The 15,322-nt window shown below is 41.5% G+C and overlaps 1 protein-coding gene across 1 annotated transcript in view; it reads right to left on the bottom strand.

Annotated features, from left to right (window-relative positions):
• Magi3 (membrane associated guanylate kinase, WW and PDZ domain containing 3) overlaps window positions 1-15,111 on the bottom strand; it is a 299,449-nt gene extending 284,338 nt beyond the window's left edge. Inside the window, exon 1 of the mRNA XM_048814597.1 lies at window positions 15,069-15,111. Coding sequence (XP_048670554.1) covers window positions 15,069-15,111 — 43 coding nt within the window. The remainder of the gene's footprint in view (window positions 1-15,068) is intronic.
• Between the last annotated feature and the right edge of the window lie 211 nt (window positions 15,112-15,322).

Genomic DNA, 15,322 nt, shown 5'->3' with positions numbered 1-15,322 from the left:
ATGTAGAAATATATGACATCATCTCTCACTGATTCCCTTTGATCATTCTTGATGCTGATACTCAAGAGTTGGCAATGCCTACGTAGTTCACAAGGAAACACTATGCGGAATTAGAACAAACCATTTTTATTGAGTGCAACAATTTCCTTTCTGCCCACCATCACACATGATACAAGAGGACACTGAATTTGAAATATACCTGAGTGCCATCTCTGTGTAGAGTAAGAGGTACATCAAGGATAGCCTGCGCCCTTGCTTTTTACATTTTTCCTACTCTAACAAAAGGCTATTCTTCCAAAAGCACATCCTGAGGCCAAAACTGTTTTTGTTAGTGGTTATGCAACCTTATGAAAAAGCATGATTTTCTCCAAATTGGATGTACTATAAATTGAAGACATTAGTCATAGCTGGTGCGCCCCATCCCCATTTGAGACACAAGCTCCAATACTTATCTTTTTTTTTTTTTTGAGTCAGATTTTAAGTGGCAAATTGAAATATTGGATAAGAAATACTGCATGAAAATAAAGGGAGAAAGCAGGTTGGACAGATAATATTTTTAAAAGCAATCTGTATCAGTAGGAAGAGAAATAGCAGTGTCATTTTCTCGCATTTGAACCCCCTGGCATACATGTATGATTTAACAAAACACAATATGATGTCTCGCTCATTTATACACCCAGCATGTAATTATCGAACACTTGTCATTAGTATCAAATAGCAATCATCTCTGGGGTATACAAAGGAAAGAAACCTCTATTATCACCCCCCAAAGAATGCTACGGCACCTTCTGGGAGATTAGACAAGCACTGAATCTATAGCACAAGACTGTGTGGCTTCAGGAACTCGTGGTTTTAGGAGGACCGTAAAAAGGTACTGGTCTTTAAGGTAGGACTTAGGGAACAGAGGGACAGGCAGGGCACTACAGACCCACAAGAACAATTAAGACAAGATAGGATTGTGTATCTGTGGCAGGGAAGGGTAAGGAGACAGCCTGGACAAAATAGAGTGTCTTTGTGTCATGAAAAATTAGACTGGATCTAGGTTTGGGGTGGGGAGGGACAGAGCAGGCAAAGTATGCCAGTCCCTTTTTTCTCCTTCTTGAATACTTCTAGCAATTCTATTTCCCAGGATTATGGATGAGAAAAATGAGACTCAAGACATATCCTATGATTTGACCAAGGTCATAAGGCTAGTTGTCTCCAAAAACCCAGGTCTGTCAGCACATGCTTACTCTTTCTGCTAGACCAGTTCCTTTAAGTGCCTTGCAGAGAGACTTAAACCTGGTTCTGAACAAAATAAAGAGTGGCTAAAAATACTTTGAACACCAAAGACTTAAATAAATTATTTTAATGATGTTTCAGCATGCAGTATGGATTAGAAGGACCCAAGACTGGGGATCACTTTCAAAATCATTCTTAAAACAGCTTTTACAACTCTCCGTATTCCTTGGAGTCAGTACAAGGTCTTGCATGTGGTTGTAGCTCAATAAGTATTTATTGAGGTAGAAAAGACCACGGAAACAGGATCCAGAAGATATGTGTTCTAGTCCCGTTTAGCACCCACCAGTTTTGTGGGTGTGGTTCAATGGGGTCATAGCCGTGTGACCTTGAGTGTGTCACTTCTCCTGTATGGCTCAGTTGCCTCATCTGTAAACACAGGCATCTCGTGGTTAATGTGGGGTCCACATGGGATGATGGATACAATATGGTTATATAGTGCCTGTCTCAATAAACCTTTATTACTATTATTATAGGGGGTGGAATCCATGAATTATTTTGATTAATTCATAAAGCCAAATGGAAAAAAAAAACAGTTTTCCATATTAAGGCTGCACTTAGTGAATGGGTTTGAACAGGTGAATGCTTCTAAAGCATGAGGGCTGAAGGAAGGGGAAGGGAACTGGAAGGGTCTTGGGTGATGGGAACCAGGAGCACCCTGACTGGAAGAGTTCCACATGGCCTCCAGCACAAACACCATAGGAGCCTGGGATGGAAGGGAGACCAACCAGACCTGGTGACCTGTCCTATTGGTTCCTTAACCTCTGCTGACCTGAGATCCTAGACCAAGATAAAATGAGTCCAGTCCTAAAAATGCCCTGCATTCTTTAGAATCCCAACATTGGCGGTGATAGAAAGTCACCTGGTAGTTCAAGTTGCTTTGGGTTTTATATCTTATACAATTTCATATAATATTTTAGCTTAGTCTTACAGAACATAGTTCTAGTTTAATCTTATTCTGAAAAAACTTTCAGGTCTTTTATGGAATTATACTGCCTAAACTTTATGCCAATAAATATTTCAGAGGATGAATAATGGATTTTTTTTTGTCTGATAAACATATTTGGAGACATCTTTTGTCCTTATTTGCTGAAGAATGGTATTTTGAAACCAGGAGACAACAAGATTCATTTTTTTTCCTAATTAAAAAAAAAAAAAAAAGCTGACTCTTCACAGTAAAAACCACAATAAGAATCTCCTTTATGTCTCCGGTGTGTCCTCATGCTCTTGTTTGTAGTACATAACAGCAGCTGCAAATACACAGTACATAAAAAAGGAATCTGTTGTGGTTAAATATTCATGCCCATTTGCTACTCAATGTGTCTTTTATTATTTTTAGCAAATAATAGACTATCTAATGATTCATTTAACCTAGTTTATGAACTTCCAGTATCTAGTTTTTATCCATCACTGATAGATCTCTCTTCTTTCTTAAAAGGAACACATGAATCTTGCTTTTAAGTGGCCTCACAGCCTCCTAGGAAAAAAAAAAAAAACATTGAGAGGGTCCTGGGCTTGGATTTTAGGCTTTTCAGTCTCAAGAGCCAATAAAGTGCTGTTGATGAAGACCCAAGCGAGAATAGAGACAGAACCTCTCCTGCCTGAAAGAGTAGTCCCCAATCCAAACTAGGATTGACAGGGATAGAAAGGCCAGGGGTGGGGGGGGGTGGGAATCTCTGCTCACCTTCTGTTTGGTTGTTATGAAAAATATGGCATTTTCCAAAGAGTTTTTCCTTTTCAAAGCAAAGAGGAAAAGCAACCCAGAAAAGGGAGTGATGTTTCTGAGATGCGTTGTTTTCCTTTGGGCCTGGCGGGGCTGGCTTCACAGGTGTGGGACCTGAGTGGGTCTCAGAAGCATCTCGAAAGGGCCTCATGCTGGAGCTAATGCTGTGCTGTCACCGTCTAAAAGTTCCTGATGGTTTTGGAACCGGAAACCTCGCATTTTCATTTTGCACAAATTATGTAGCTGGTCCTGCGGCTTAGTGAAGTATGTGATGAGAAAGATGCTCGTTTTTCTCAAAGCAAAAGGCTTATTATATCAAGCTGGCTGCAGACAAGGAGGCAACTCCAAGAACCAAAAGAGGTGGAAAAACGGAGGGAACAAAAAGCATTTCAACAGCAGTGATCCTTCACTACTAACGATGATGCATAGGCAACTGGTTCTCAAGGAAAACAAACGTGGTAGGAAACAGAAATGATATATTTGATTCCTCTTTCCGCTGGCTTTTTGGTTTTTTTAATTGATACATAATAATTGTACCTATTTTCCAGGCACAGTGGTGCCCGCAGGAGGTTGAGGCAGGAGGATCATAAATTAGAGGCCAGCCTCAGCAACTTAGTGAGACCCTGTCTCAAAATAAAAAATAAAAGAGGGGGTGGGAGAGGTGCTGGATATGTGGCTCAGTGGTAGAGCGCTTGCCTAGCATATGTGAGGCCCTCTGCCAAGAAAAAGAAAAGACAGGGGGCTGGGGATGACCAAAGCAAACACATTGTATATATTTATGGGGTATACTGTGGTATTTCAGTAGATGCCATGTGCTACTTTTTACACAAATTCTGCCTTCTTTTATTCCCCTCTCTGCACCTACCCTACTTTACTAATAGTCATTTGGACATACTCTGTAGCTTTGTTTCTATAACCCACAATTCTACCGGTATCAAAGGTAAAGTATCTTCTGTTGGTACTTTGAAAACCAAAAGTCTTGCCATTATTTCCAGAGAAATAAAAATGCCTCTATTTATTTCTCAAGTGTAGAAATAAACCAAGATCAAACAAATGCGGAAAGCAAAGGCCATTCATTCTGAACATGCTATAGCAAGGGAGTCAGATTTCATTACAAGTTTAGCAGAGACTCCCAGAGGGCGGAGGTATGAGAAGGCTTTATAGTGGAAAATAGAGGCTCTGGGTGCACCCTGACTGGGCCAGCTAATGAGAAGTAGGGCATCCTGGGTGACTGGCTATGGATGTATATTTGTCTCTCTTGGACTGGTCCTAAGTTAAAACTGGGGACAAAAATTAGTGAAGCCTACATCATGTACAAGAATGAGATCCTAATTAGAATAAGTTATACTCCATGTATGTATAATATGTCAAAATATATTTTACTGTCATGGATATCTAAAAAGAACAAATAAGAAAGAAAGAGAAAAAAAATTAGTGAAGCTTTCAGTTACTAACCAAGTCCTGGCATGCTGAGCTGATGATTATGGAAGTGATTATTTTGCTTCTGGATGCTCCCAGAGAGAGACTGACTTCCTACCGCCCTGGCAGAGCAATGGCTTCCTGGGTTGTGTGTAGACAGGGGTTGCTTTCCTGGAAGGCTGCTGCAGACTGAGGGTCAGAGTTCTTTTTGTGTGTATGGCCTGGACATTGCCCATTTGTAGAATCATTTTCTCACAAGATCCCCTTAATAACAGGTCTCTGTTGATCTGATCACAACAAATTCCCTGTTTCCCACAGTTCCCACACAACAGGTTTTCTTCCCGCCCGGTCTAGGTAACAGTCATTTGTCACACTAGATGTACTTGCTCACATTTCCACTCAAGGAGGCTTATTAGCCAATCCATTTTGAGAGTTTATATGTTAAGAGAAGAAAACAACTTAATTTAAGCCTGGCCTTTAACAGTTCTGCTTCAGTGAAGACAACATGCATCCTTCAGTTTCCTTGTGTGTCTAAACTGCAGTCCTACCTAAATTTCCATGGAATGATTCCTGACCTTTAAGAAGGAACAAGGACAGACAAACAAATATGTTTGGGATAAAATGCTTCTAATCATTAATTCTTTTTTTAATATTTATTTTTATTTTTGGTTGTAGTTGGACACAATACCTCTATTTTGTTTATTTATTTTTTATGTGGTGCTGAGGATCGAACCCAGGGCCTTGCATGTGCGAGGCGAGCGCTCTACCACTGAGCCCCACCCCCAGCCCCAACCATTAATTTTTTTTACAAATAACTACACATCATTTTTCCTCTGCTTGGACCTTGTGGACTAAGAATGTTGTGGCCAACAGTCTTTGCGACACCATGATTCCACTTGACAGACAAGGATTTCTGGTTGATGGTTGTTGTGACAGTATTTGACAAGCTTTAAAGTCCTAACTGAACTAGCCGTGATTCCCCTTTTCCAGACAGCTTAGAAAATATCCATGGTTCATGTTCATTATATCAGTAAAACATGGAATAAAATTTCAAAGATTGCACCACGAAATAAAGTTGGTAGAAATCATTGTCATTACGGAGACTGACTGAGAAACACTTAAAGATATAAGACTAGGATGTTTGATGAACTATCAGTCCCTCAGTTGCCTGTGAGCTCACTTGCTTTCTTCCCTGGCACCCCTGTCATCGCCTGCCAGGTCCTTGACCTTTGCATATATAGGTGGTTGTAACAGCTCCTTTTGTCCGAGGCCTCTACATGGAAGTCAAGAACAAGCGTCCTGGTCACTACATCCTTCAACGCTCAGCAGCTTGGCATAATAAGCATACTTAATGCCAGGCATGGTGGTGTACGCCCATAAACCCAGCAGCTTGGGAGACTGAGGCAGGAGGATCATGAGTTCAAAGCCAGCCTCAGCAATTTAGCGAGGCCCTAAGCAACTCAGTGAGACCCTGTCTCTAAATAAAATATAAAAAAGGGCTGCGATGTGGCTCAGAGGTTAAGTGCCCCTGAGTTTACCCTGATAACCCCCCCAAAAAAAAACCCCAAGCACACAATTAACGTATGTGGTCATTTCCTACAGGTATTTTGCTACATTACATGACCAATCAGAGGTAGCTTCTATCATTTTGAAATGCAGAGACCACTCCTAAGAAAGCAAGCAACTTGCTCAAGATATCATCACCACCAGCAAGCCATCACTGACCAATGGCTTTATGACCCAGAGCCCCACCTTGTCTCTTTACCACTAGGTTCTTCTGAGTAGTAGAAAGGGCACAGGCTTGGGCTGGAACTACCTGTCATGTACTAGATATGTGGCCCCGGGCAATTTACCTACATGAGCCTCAATGTTTTTATAGGTAAAAATGTGAATGTCTTGACAATCGAATGATGATGTAATGATAATAATGAGCATAGATGGAGTTTGTGCTCTGTGTGCTGTTTTACACCGTGTGAGTATGAACCACATCTGCAAGCGGAAGTTGTCTCAATTAGCTTCATTTCGTGGAGGAGAAACTGCAGCATGAAGGAGCTGCCCCAAGGCCCACACCGAGTAGCAGAGCTGTGATTCACACTAGGTACATCTGGCTCTTAACCACTTTGGAAGGCGATTTGCATTAAGCGCCCCCACCCAAACTAGAACAACGTCAGTACTCAATAAATGGTGGTCCATCCGACAAAATAACCCCTTAGACTGGCTTCAAGATTTCCATCAGCTACATTTCCCTGCTCCCCACCAAGTCCTCCCTGTCTCCAGGTTCACCTCTCTGATCTTGACTGTTCAGTTACCGCTGTTGGAAGAGAAAATTACTAGAGCTCAGAGCACCTGGGTACAGTCCTGGCTTCACCCTATGAACGAGGTAACTGCAACCAAGTCTATTGTCTTTACATCTTATTTCTTGCCCGTAAAATACAGAATATGTCTCTCTTGCCTATTTGACATAGTAATTATGAGGTCCAGGTGCATTACCATATATGTGAATACCTTGAAAACAAAGGGTATTGATTTATTCACTTTGGGGAAGCAATTTTGAAACTCCCTATCAAAGTATGTGCCCTGGGAGGAGATCTGAAACACCTTCCCGGAGAAGCTGATGTTGAACCTGAGGCTTGAGGAAGAGAGTTACTTGGCGAAGAAGGGCCCAGCCTGAAGCAACAGTGTGAACAAGGCCAAGGAGGTGTGAAGTGGCAGGGGGAGCTCAGACCGCCAGGTACACTTGTGTGTTCTTAGGGCTGAGAGTGTGGTGGGGCTAGGTCAGGAGAGCATTATAGGTCACCAGTAAGCCAGAACGTTTGTGGCTCTGGAGCCATCAGAAGAATGGAACGATTTGGGCAAATGAATTATGCAGTAGATCAGTGTTGTAAAAAGATGGCCCTGGTGGCAGAGTGGAGGTGAGATGGAGGGACTCCTAGAGCAGAGCGTGGCCAGGATCAAAGCCTTCATCAGGATGGAGAGCGGGGGTGGAGATGAGAGTGATGTCAATCAATATTTAGAAGACAAAATTAGCAGCACTTGACGATGAGTAATTAGTGTCTTTGGATAATAAAAATTGACAAGTTTGATGATGGATCCTTGGCAAAATGCTGAAGCCAATTTTTAGAAATGGTAAGAGAGCATTTAATTTAGAAATTGAAGTGGTAGATTAATTTAGTGTCAGAATAAGTTGACTATGAACAAATCATACCAAGTGTTTCTCATTTCCTTCTTTATAGAATATGTATTTTCCCTTATAAAATAATAAATGCTTATTATAGAAAACATGGAAAATACAGAAAGCTAGGGTCAGTAGGCGAAAGTTCTATCTACTAATAACATTTCACTATATTTTATCCAAGAATATCTTTTAATGTGGTTGTGATCAATCTGTCCCCTGTGCTTAATAATGTGTAATATTTCTTTCTCTTAATATTATACTTTGACCATACTTTTTTTTTGTATCAAAATCCTAGGGTTGGGGCTATAGCTCAGGGGTGGAGCACTTGCCTAGTATATACAATGCCCTGGGTTTGATTGGCAGCATAAAAACAAAAACAAAAAGAAAAAAAAAGAAAACAAAATCTTGTAAATATCATGTAAAAAATTATGTAATATTAACTTTCTATGGATATACTTTAATTACTCCGTCACTGGATATTTTTTTCCCAATGCTGGGACATTTTAAATAAAAATTTCATTGCTAGTTTTACATATAAAGCACTTTCCACATATGGGACAGACTCCCTTGAGAGATCTGTTAAAAAAAAATTGTATAGTACCAAAAGAAATGCATGTTTACAGACTTTTGTAACATATTATCAAATGTCTTTCCAAAAGAATTGTAACAATTTACAATGCCACTAGTAATTTAGGGGTATCTATTTCACAATCTCTTTTCCTGACATTACAACAGCTAAACAAGGCTGGAGTGTAGCTCAGTGCTTGGCTAGCATGTGGGAGGCCCTGGGTTCAATCTCTAGTACTGCAAAAATGAAACCAAAACAACTCAACAAAGCACTTTGCTAATTTGATGACTAAAAATGCCATCTCATTTAATTACATTTTAAAAAATATGACTAATACATGCATGTGGAGAAAAGTCAAACGGCATACGGAGAGGCATAAAATAAGAAAGCAAAAACCTTCATCTTTCTACCAACCCGAAACTTCATTCCTTCTCCAGAGCAACCATCATAAACACTTTCTTGTGTATATCCTTCTGAAAAAAATCCTACTAAAGTCTTTGCAAACCACCACTAGATACTATTTGTATCAGGCTGTTCTGGGTCTTGGAAATGTTTCCATGTCAATGCATATAGCTGTACTCATGGATATATAAAAACTTATTTAACTAACTGTTCTCTATGGTTGGGCATTTAGTTTATTTTCAATTTTTTTTTTGCTATTATAAATAATGCTGCAAGGAACATCTTAGAATAAAGATATTAGTGTACTTGTGCAGGAAAAGCCCTAGGTGTGAAATTACCTTAAATTTTAGATTTAAAAAATGTTTGTGGCAATTTACAATCTCATCAACATCCTGTAAATGTTTATTTCCCCCACACCTTCGCTGATGACAAACCAACCAACCTTGAGTTGTGCCTACTGAATATGGTTTTAAAAATGTCTTCTCTGTGCATTTATTCACATTCATTGAGCTACTACGGTGTGCTCTAGATGCCCTGTTCCAGATGTTTGGGACATACCACTGAACAAAACAAAGGTCCCTCCCCCATGAGCTAACATTCTAGAACAGTGAGCAATAAACGTCACGTACAAACAAGTCACCTGGTAAATCAGAAGGAGAGAAATACCGGATGCCCTAGGACCCTCGGCTTTGCTGCCTCTGAAACAGAAGGTCACAGCTGCCCTTGGCAGGACATCACCAGGATGGATTTGGGGCAGGTGCTGCTTCTTAGCCTCACTGGTTTCTGCCCCAGATCTGAGGGCTGGAGAGTGTGATGGGTGAAGCCTGGGTCATGTGGCTGCACTCTTGCTGCAAGGTCACCTCGGCAAATGAATATATGGAAATTTTGGATTCCCTACTGCAGAGCGGACTCTGTCGCACAAGGTGGAGATTCCTTAGACACAAGGATGGGTTCAGGTGCTGAGCAGCTCAAAAGAATGACAAATATCCACACACAAGGTGTCTGGTTCCTTTTCTTCAAACCTCAGGGAAGAAAGACTCCCACAGTCAAACCGAGCCTGGAAAAGTACCGAGCTCGAGGGCAGATGCCGTCTGACAGCGAGAAGAGGCAAACTCAGTACTGAGGGAGTCCCATCAGCCACTGGGCTGAGGGCATAATGCAAAATGTCACCGGTGTGAAAGCTACATCTCCCTGGATACCAGGCGATTCAGGGGGAATGTGGAACTTGCCTTTATGTATGGAAGGGTTGTCATGTGGAAGAGTGATTGTATGTATTTTCAGAAGCCGTAGAGGACAAAGTCACATTCATCATGCATCCAACAACTATCGAGTACCCTGATATATGCCAGACACTGCTTTAGGTATCAGAAATATAATAATGAACAAGGCACATAAATCCCTACTGTTGTAAAACTGGCATGTATTTGGGGAGCAAATGATAAAAAAGGAATTACACACGTGTATTTATAATATAATGTGAGAGTTCAGTGATATGAAATAAAGTAAATCTGAGTTGAAAAAAACACAATAAAGCACGGACAGGATAGATTAAAGCCATTGGACAAGGCCTGTCTGAGATGGTGACGCTTGAACAGAGACCTGAATTAAGGGAGAAAGCAAGCCCTGCAGATATCTGGGAGAAGAAATTCAAACCAGAAGTGAATTCCAGTGCAAAGGCCCTGAGGTAGGAAGGCGCACAGCATGGTTGGAAAACACTGAGAACCTCACACGGCTAGAGAGCAGTGAGTAGCAGGAAAGGAGGCTGGAGAAACAGTCCTGAACTAGTCTTCATGCCTGAGAAGCAAGGTAAAGTGCCGCAGTCTGGCTGGGCACAAATCTCGAGCCACTGAAGCAGGAACAAACTTTATTTTTAAACTGCAGGAAAACACTTCACACACCTCCCGGGGAATCCTCCCGAACGCCAGGAGGCTTCTCCAGGAACCCTCAGCCGGAAATATCTCTCTCGGAAATCCCTCCTCCTGCACTTCCCCAACCAATGGGAACTCTCGGGGAATCCCCGGAAATCCCCACGAGAACTCCAAAATAGTGCGAGAACTCAAAAGTTGCGGCAGAGGCGGATAGTAATGCCTCGCCTGTCAATCAATACTGTTGGCAAAATGCCAGGGGCCATACAGACTCGGCCGTGGCTCTCAGCAGTAAAGCGTTTTGATTTATTCTCAATGGTACAGGAAGCAATCAGAGGACCTTGAGCTGGAGAATGACATTATTTGCTTTACATTTTATAAGGACTATTCAAGGGACAGCCATGCGGAAAATAGATGGCAGGAAAGGTGCAGTGGAACCAGAGGAACCTGTCAGGAGCCTACTGCCTCGGTCCAGGTTGGACGAGGTGGTGGTAATAGTGGGTGAGAACTTCAGAGAGATCCAATGTAACTTCATGTAAGAAAAACCTCAAGTTATTATAACCGTCCAAATGTAGAATGGTCTGGGGGCTACAGAGGAGGCTCTATGTTGGCAGAGTTTGATCTGGACCATGGGCCAGCAATCTGGCCTATTTTTTTCTGCTCTTGGAGATTTATTGAAACACACTAATTTATTATTGTTGTCTATGACTGCTTCTGCAGTATTACCGCAGAGGCGAACAGTTGAAAAAAAAAAAAAAAAGACCATATGCCTGCAGAACCTAAAATATTTACTATCTAGAGGAATCCTCTAGATGGGTGTGCTGACCACCCATCTAGAAGACTCTCCGGGTTCTCTCTGTCTTCCAGAGATCCTGGGGTTCCATATATAATGTTCACTTGATACTCTGGTGGTGTCTTTGTCCCACAGACTTCATAAATGCTTCAAGGAGGCAAAGCTTGTATTCTTCTTCTCAAATATGTCTTTCTGTTGCCTAGTTATAAAACATTCAGCAGATTCCTGAAAATAGACTCTTCTTTGGAATCTGGCACAGCAGTCATTATCACTCTGTGAAGAAAAAAAATAATTTGTTGGAAGGTTCCGGAATGTTACTGATATTTTCCCATAAAGAAAATGTCTGTGCCATTGGCAGTACTCATGAGATGTCTTAGTAGATGCGTAACAAAGTCCTCTTAGTCATTTAGAGAAATGATCCGTGGAATCTGGAGCAAACGCTTGCCATCTGTAAATGAAGACCTTGCTGCTGGTAACACACACCTCAGCTAAAGAAAACGGAAATAAGTAACTCACCAGCCCAGGCAGACTAATCCCACTCTCTGGCTTCCTCTGAAGAGGCACGTGAATCAGAACTGAAGAAACTCCGTGCCTGAACAGCCAACTGCATTTCTCTTAGTAAATGAGAAGAATGTTTGTACAAGATACAAACCACTCCTGAGATCCACTGAAAGGCAGTCAGAGCTTGTCTCTACCCTGCAAACCACTGGAATTTGAAATGCAAATAATCCTCATTTCCTAACCTGAGGGCTGCAGCACAACAGGACTGAGCAAAAGCAGAAATGCATCACCAAGAGTAGGAGGGCTTTCTTAAGGGAAGGTTCAAGATCCTGAAGAATGACGTGAAAGAACAGAAGAAAAGGGCAAGAGTGGGCAGATGTGTCAGCTACAGTCGTGGCCACCCAACGCCAACGCGGCTGGCTTTCCAGAAAGTGGGCCTCTCTTTCTTTCCTCTTGGCCTCTACTAACAACAACATCAGAGGGACTTCTGTTTTGGGGAAAAAAAAATGCTCTCATTAAGACCAAAGAAATTGAAATTCTTTGTTTTAAAATATTGTTCTTTAGTTGTCCGTGGCACTTGATTTTGCGGTGCTGAGAATCAAACCCAGTGCCTCACACAGGCTAGGCAAGCACTTTACCACGGAGCCACAAGCCCAGCCCCAAATTGAAATTCTTAAAAATTAAAATTCTCCAAATAATATTCACCTCTGAGTCATATAGCTAGCTAGCTAGATACACACACACACACACACACACACTACACAGAAGTATCTTCGAGACAATCAGACAATTCAAACAAACACCCCAAACCTGCTCCTATGAAGATCTTTTATTTCCTGTAGCTATCAATACTTATCAAAGCTACTGGGCAGTCTCACTCCGCTGTAATCTGTGTTCTTTGTACAGATGTATTAATGATCATATGGAAATCCTAAGACCGGGTTCACTGATGGCTTTAGGAATTGCCTGTGCCTATCATTTGGGCAGAACCAATCAGTGAAAATTACTAGTTTCCCCTGGGTTTTTAATTGACGTGTGTTTTAGTCAGCTCTTTTACTTCTGTGACTAAAGGACTGAAGAAGAACAATTTTAAGGAGAAAAAGTTTATTTGTGGGTTAAGGGTTTCAGAGGTCTCAGTCCATAGAGAGCAGACTCCATTCTCTGGGACGCGAAGAACATCATGGTAGAAGAATGTGATGGAGGGAAGCAGCTCACATGATGATCAGAAAGCAGAGATACAAAATATATACCCCCCAAAGCACACCCCCAATGCCCACCTGCCTGCCTTCCATTACCATTCAGTTGATCTCTGTCAGGGGATTAATTTTCTGATTGGGTTAAGGCTCTCATAACCCCATCATTTCACCCCTGAATGTTCTTGTATTGTCTCACACATGAGCTTTTGGGGAACATCTAATATCTAAACCATAAAAACAAGTTAGAGCTACTCTAACATGTTGGGCGGTCAATTTTATTATTTTTATGATCATGGGGATTGAACCCGGGGCACCCCACCTCTGGGCTACATCCTCAGCCCTTTTTATTTCTTATTTTGAGACAGAATCTTGCTGAGTTGCTAAGACTGGCCTCAACCTTGTGATCCTCCTGCCTCAGCCTCTCGAGTAGCTAGGACTACCACTGTGCCTGGCTATTGGCTATTTTAAATAGTTTTATAGAATATTAATAGGACCGCTGCATAAATACCTTTGCTTCTGGAGTCCAGCTTTTAAAATTCTTCCAAGAGCACCTTTCTTCAAATATATCTAGGCTAAAAGCTATTTGCTATGTGACGGTTCATTTATGTATACACACCCATGTTTACTCAGTGCTTCTGAATCACTTAAAGCCGATTAATCTAAGTATTACAGGCTGCATAGCAAGTGATAATATAAATGCCACCTTGTCCTCTCTGACTTCAGAGAGGCAGCGCACTGGTGAAATAATTGTAAAACTGAACCAAATGACCTGAGACAAGCCGTTGTACATCTCTGAGCTTCTGTGTGTTCCAGCTATAAAATGGTCTTGCCTACTAGACCAAGTTATTTTAAAGTCCTGGCCGAATGGACTAATTCTGAATGGGCAGCCCAGAGAGGGTTATTATCCTTATAGGATGCCTTACTTTATGTCAGTCCCCAGGATGGTTTCTTTGACATGTGTTTCTTTGAAACAGTTGTATGTCTGAGAATAATGTGGTTGTTACCCAGTAATGGCCTTCCTAAGAACATGAGGAGTAAATAGTTAAGGATACCAAGATAGCATTCCCGATACAAAAGATCCTATAACCGGCCGTAGCTATTTTCTTTCAGCAGTTTATAGACTCCAAACTCCTCTAATTATACCCTTTTCAAAAACTGGGGGTTCTTGTGGCCACATTTCCTAAACACCAAATGAGAACATATAGTTTGACCTGAGGGTTTTGGTCCTCTGGATCAAGCATAAGACATTTTGTGAGACGAACTGGGGATACCAAATTACTGGGATTTCTGAAGCATCTTTTTTTTTCCATGTAAAAGAATCAGAATATTTGAAATCCAGAAAGTCCCAGATAATCAAGGATTTGTGGACACCACACATAAGACAGCCCACAGATGCCAAATTTTGAGAAGTAGAGTCTAGCTTCAAAAGCAGAAAAAGGATCCGTAGCTTGGTTCATATGAGAAAATACAAATTTAAATGAAGCAAATATGCTTTTTATCCAGTAAATTAAAATGAGAAAAAGAAGGCTGAAGAACAAACATCCCCTTATCACATGGGCCTCTGGGAGTTTCCTTCAAAGTAACCCTTCTGAATCCTGTGACCCATCGAAGCCATCGAGGCCAGGGTGGCAGGTGGGGAGGGGTGGGGCGGGAATGACAAAAGGTGACAGGTCAGTATGGCAAACAGCACAGATTAAATGTTATAGGACATTTCATATGAATGCTTATTATTATTATTATTATTATTTTAAACTTTGCAAATTTGGGTTTTGAATAAGATTGGAATCTATTAGATTGAGTAGGGATAGAAGTTTCTTCCTTGTTTCTCACAGAAACAAGGAAGAAAAGCTATTGTGTGTTCACTCCAAATCTAGCTTCCTAGTAACCAAGGCAAAGAGGAAAATATGATGAGTTATATAACTTCTTTTTCTTCCAGTTCAAGGTACAGGCCAATTATTCAAGAGAGACAAACCTCTCCTAACACGGAGCTCTGAAAATAATTTGTCACAGAGTTTGTGTACCAAGGACCTTGAGCAATTTAATGGATGATACTTTCCAGTTAGAAGATTTTACATATGTATGAGAGCCAAGTTGTTAGAGAAATACTCTTTCAGTCAGGAGAGGAAAGACAGAATCCTCCTCACTCACCTTCCAAAGGGGGTACACATCCCAGGCAGGGCACCACGGCCATCGTGGCTTTTCTGAGAGGCAAGAGATGGAGTCCCTTTGAAGTTGGCATAGCCACCTTCCCATCAAAGTGGGATTTGAAGCTACTCTTTCACTGTCTATTCTGCCGTTCTTTCTTCTTTGGAGGAGGAAGGGGGAGTATCAGGTAGGGGAGATGCCTGCTCACATCATGTCTGGGGCCAGGGTCCTTCCTGACCTGAGAGAAGTGTCAGAAT

Source organism: Marmota marmota, unplaced genomic scaffold (assembly GCF_001458135.2).
Source record: "Marmota marmota marmota unplaced genomic scaffold, marMar, whole genome shotgun sequence".
Lineage (NCBI taxonomy): Eukaryota > Metazoa > Chordata > Mammalia > Rodentia > Sciuridae > Marmota > Marmota marmota.
This window is presented reverse-complemented; position numbering and strand designations above follow the sequence as displayed.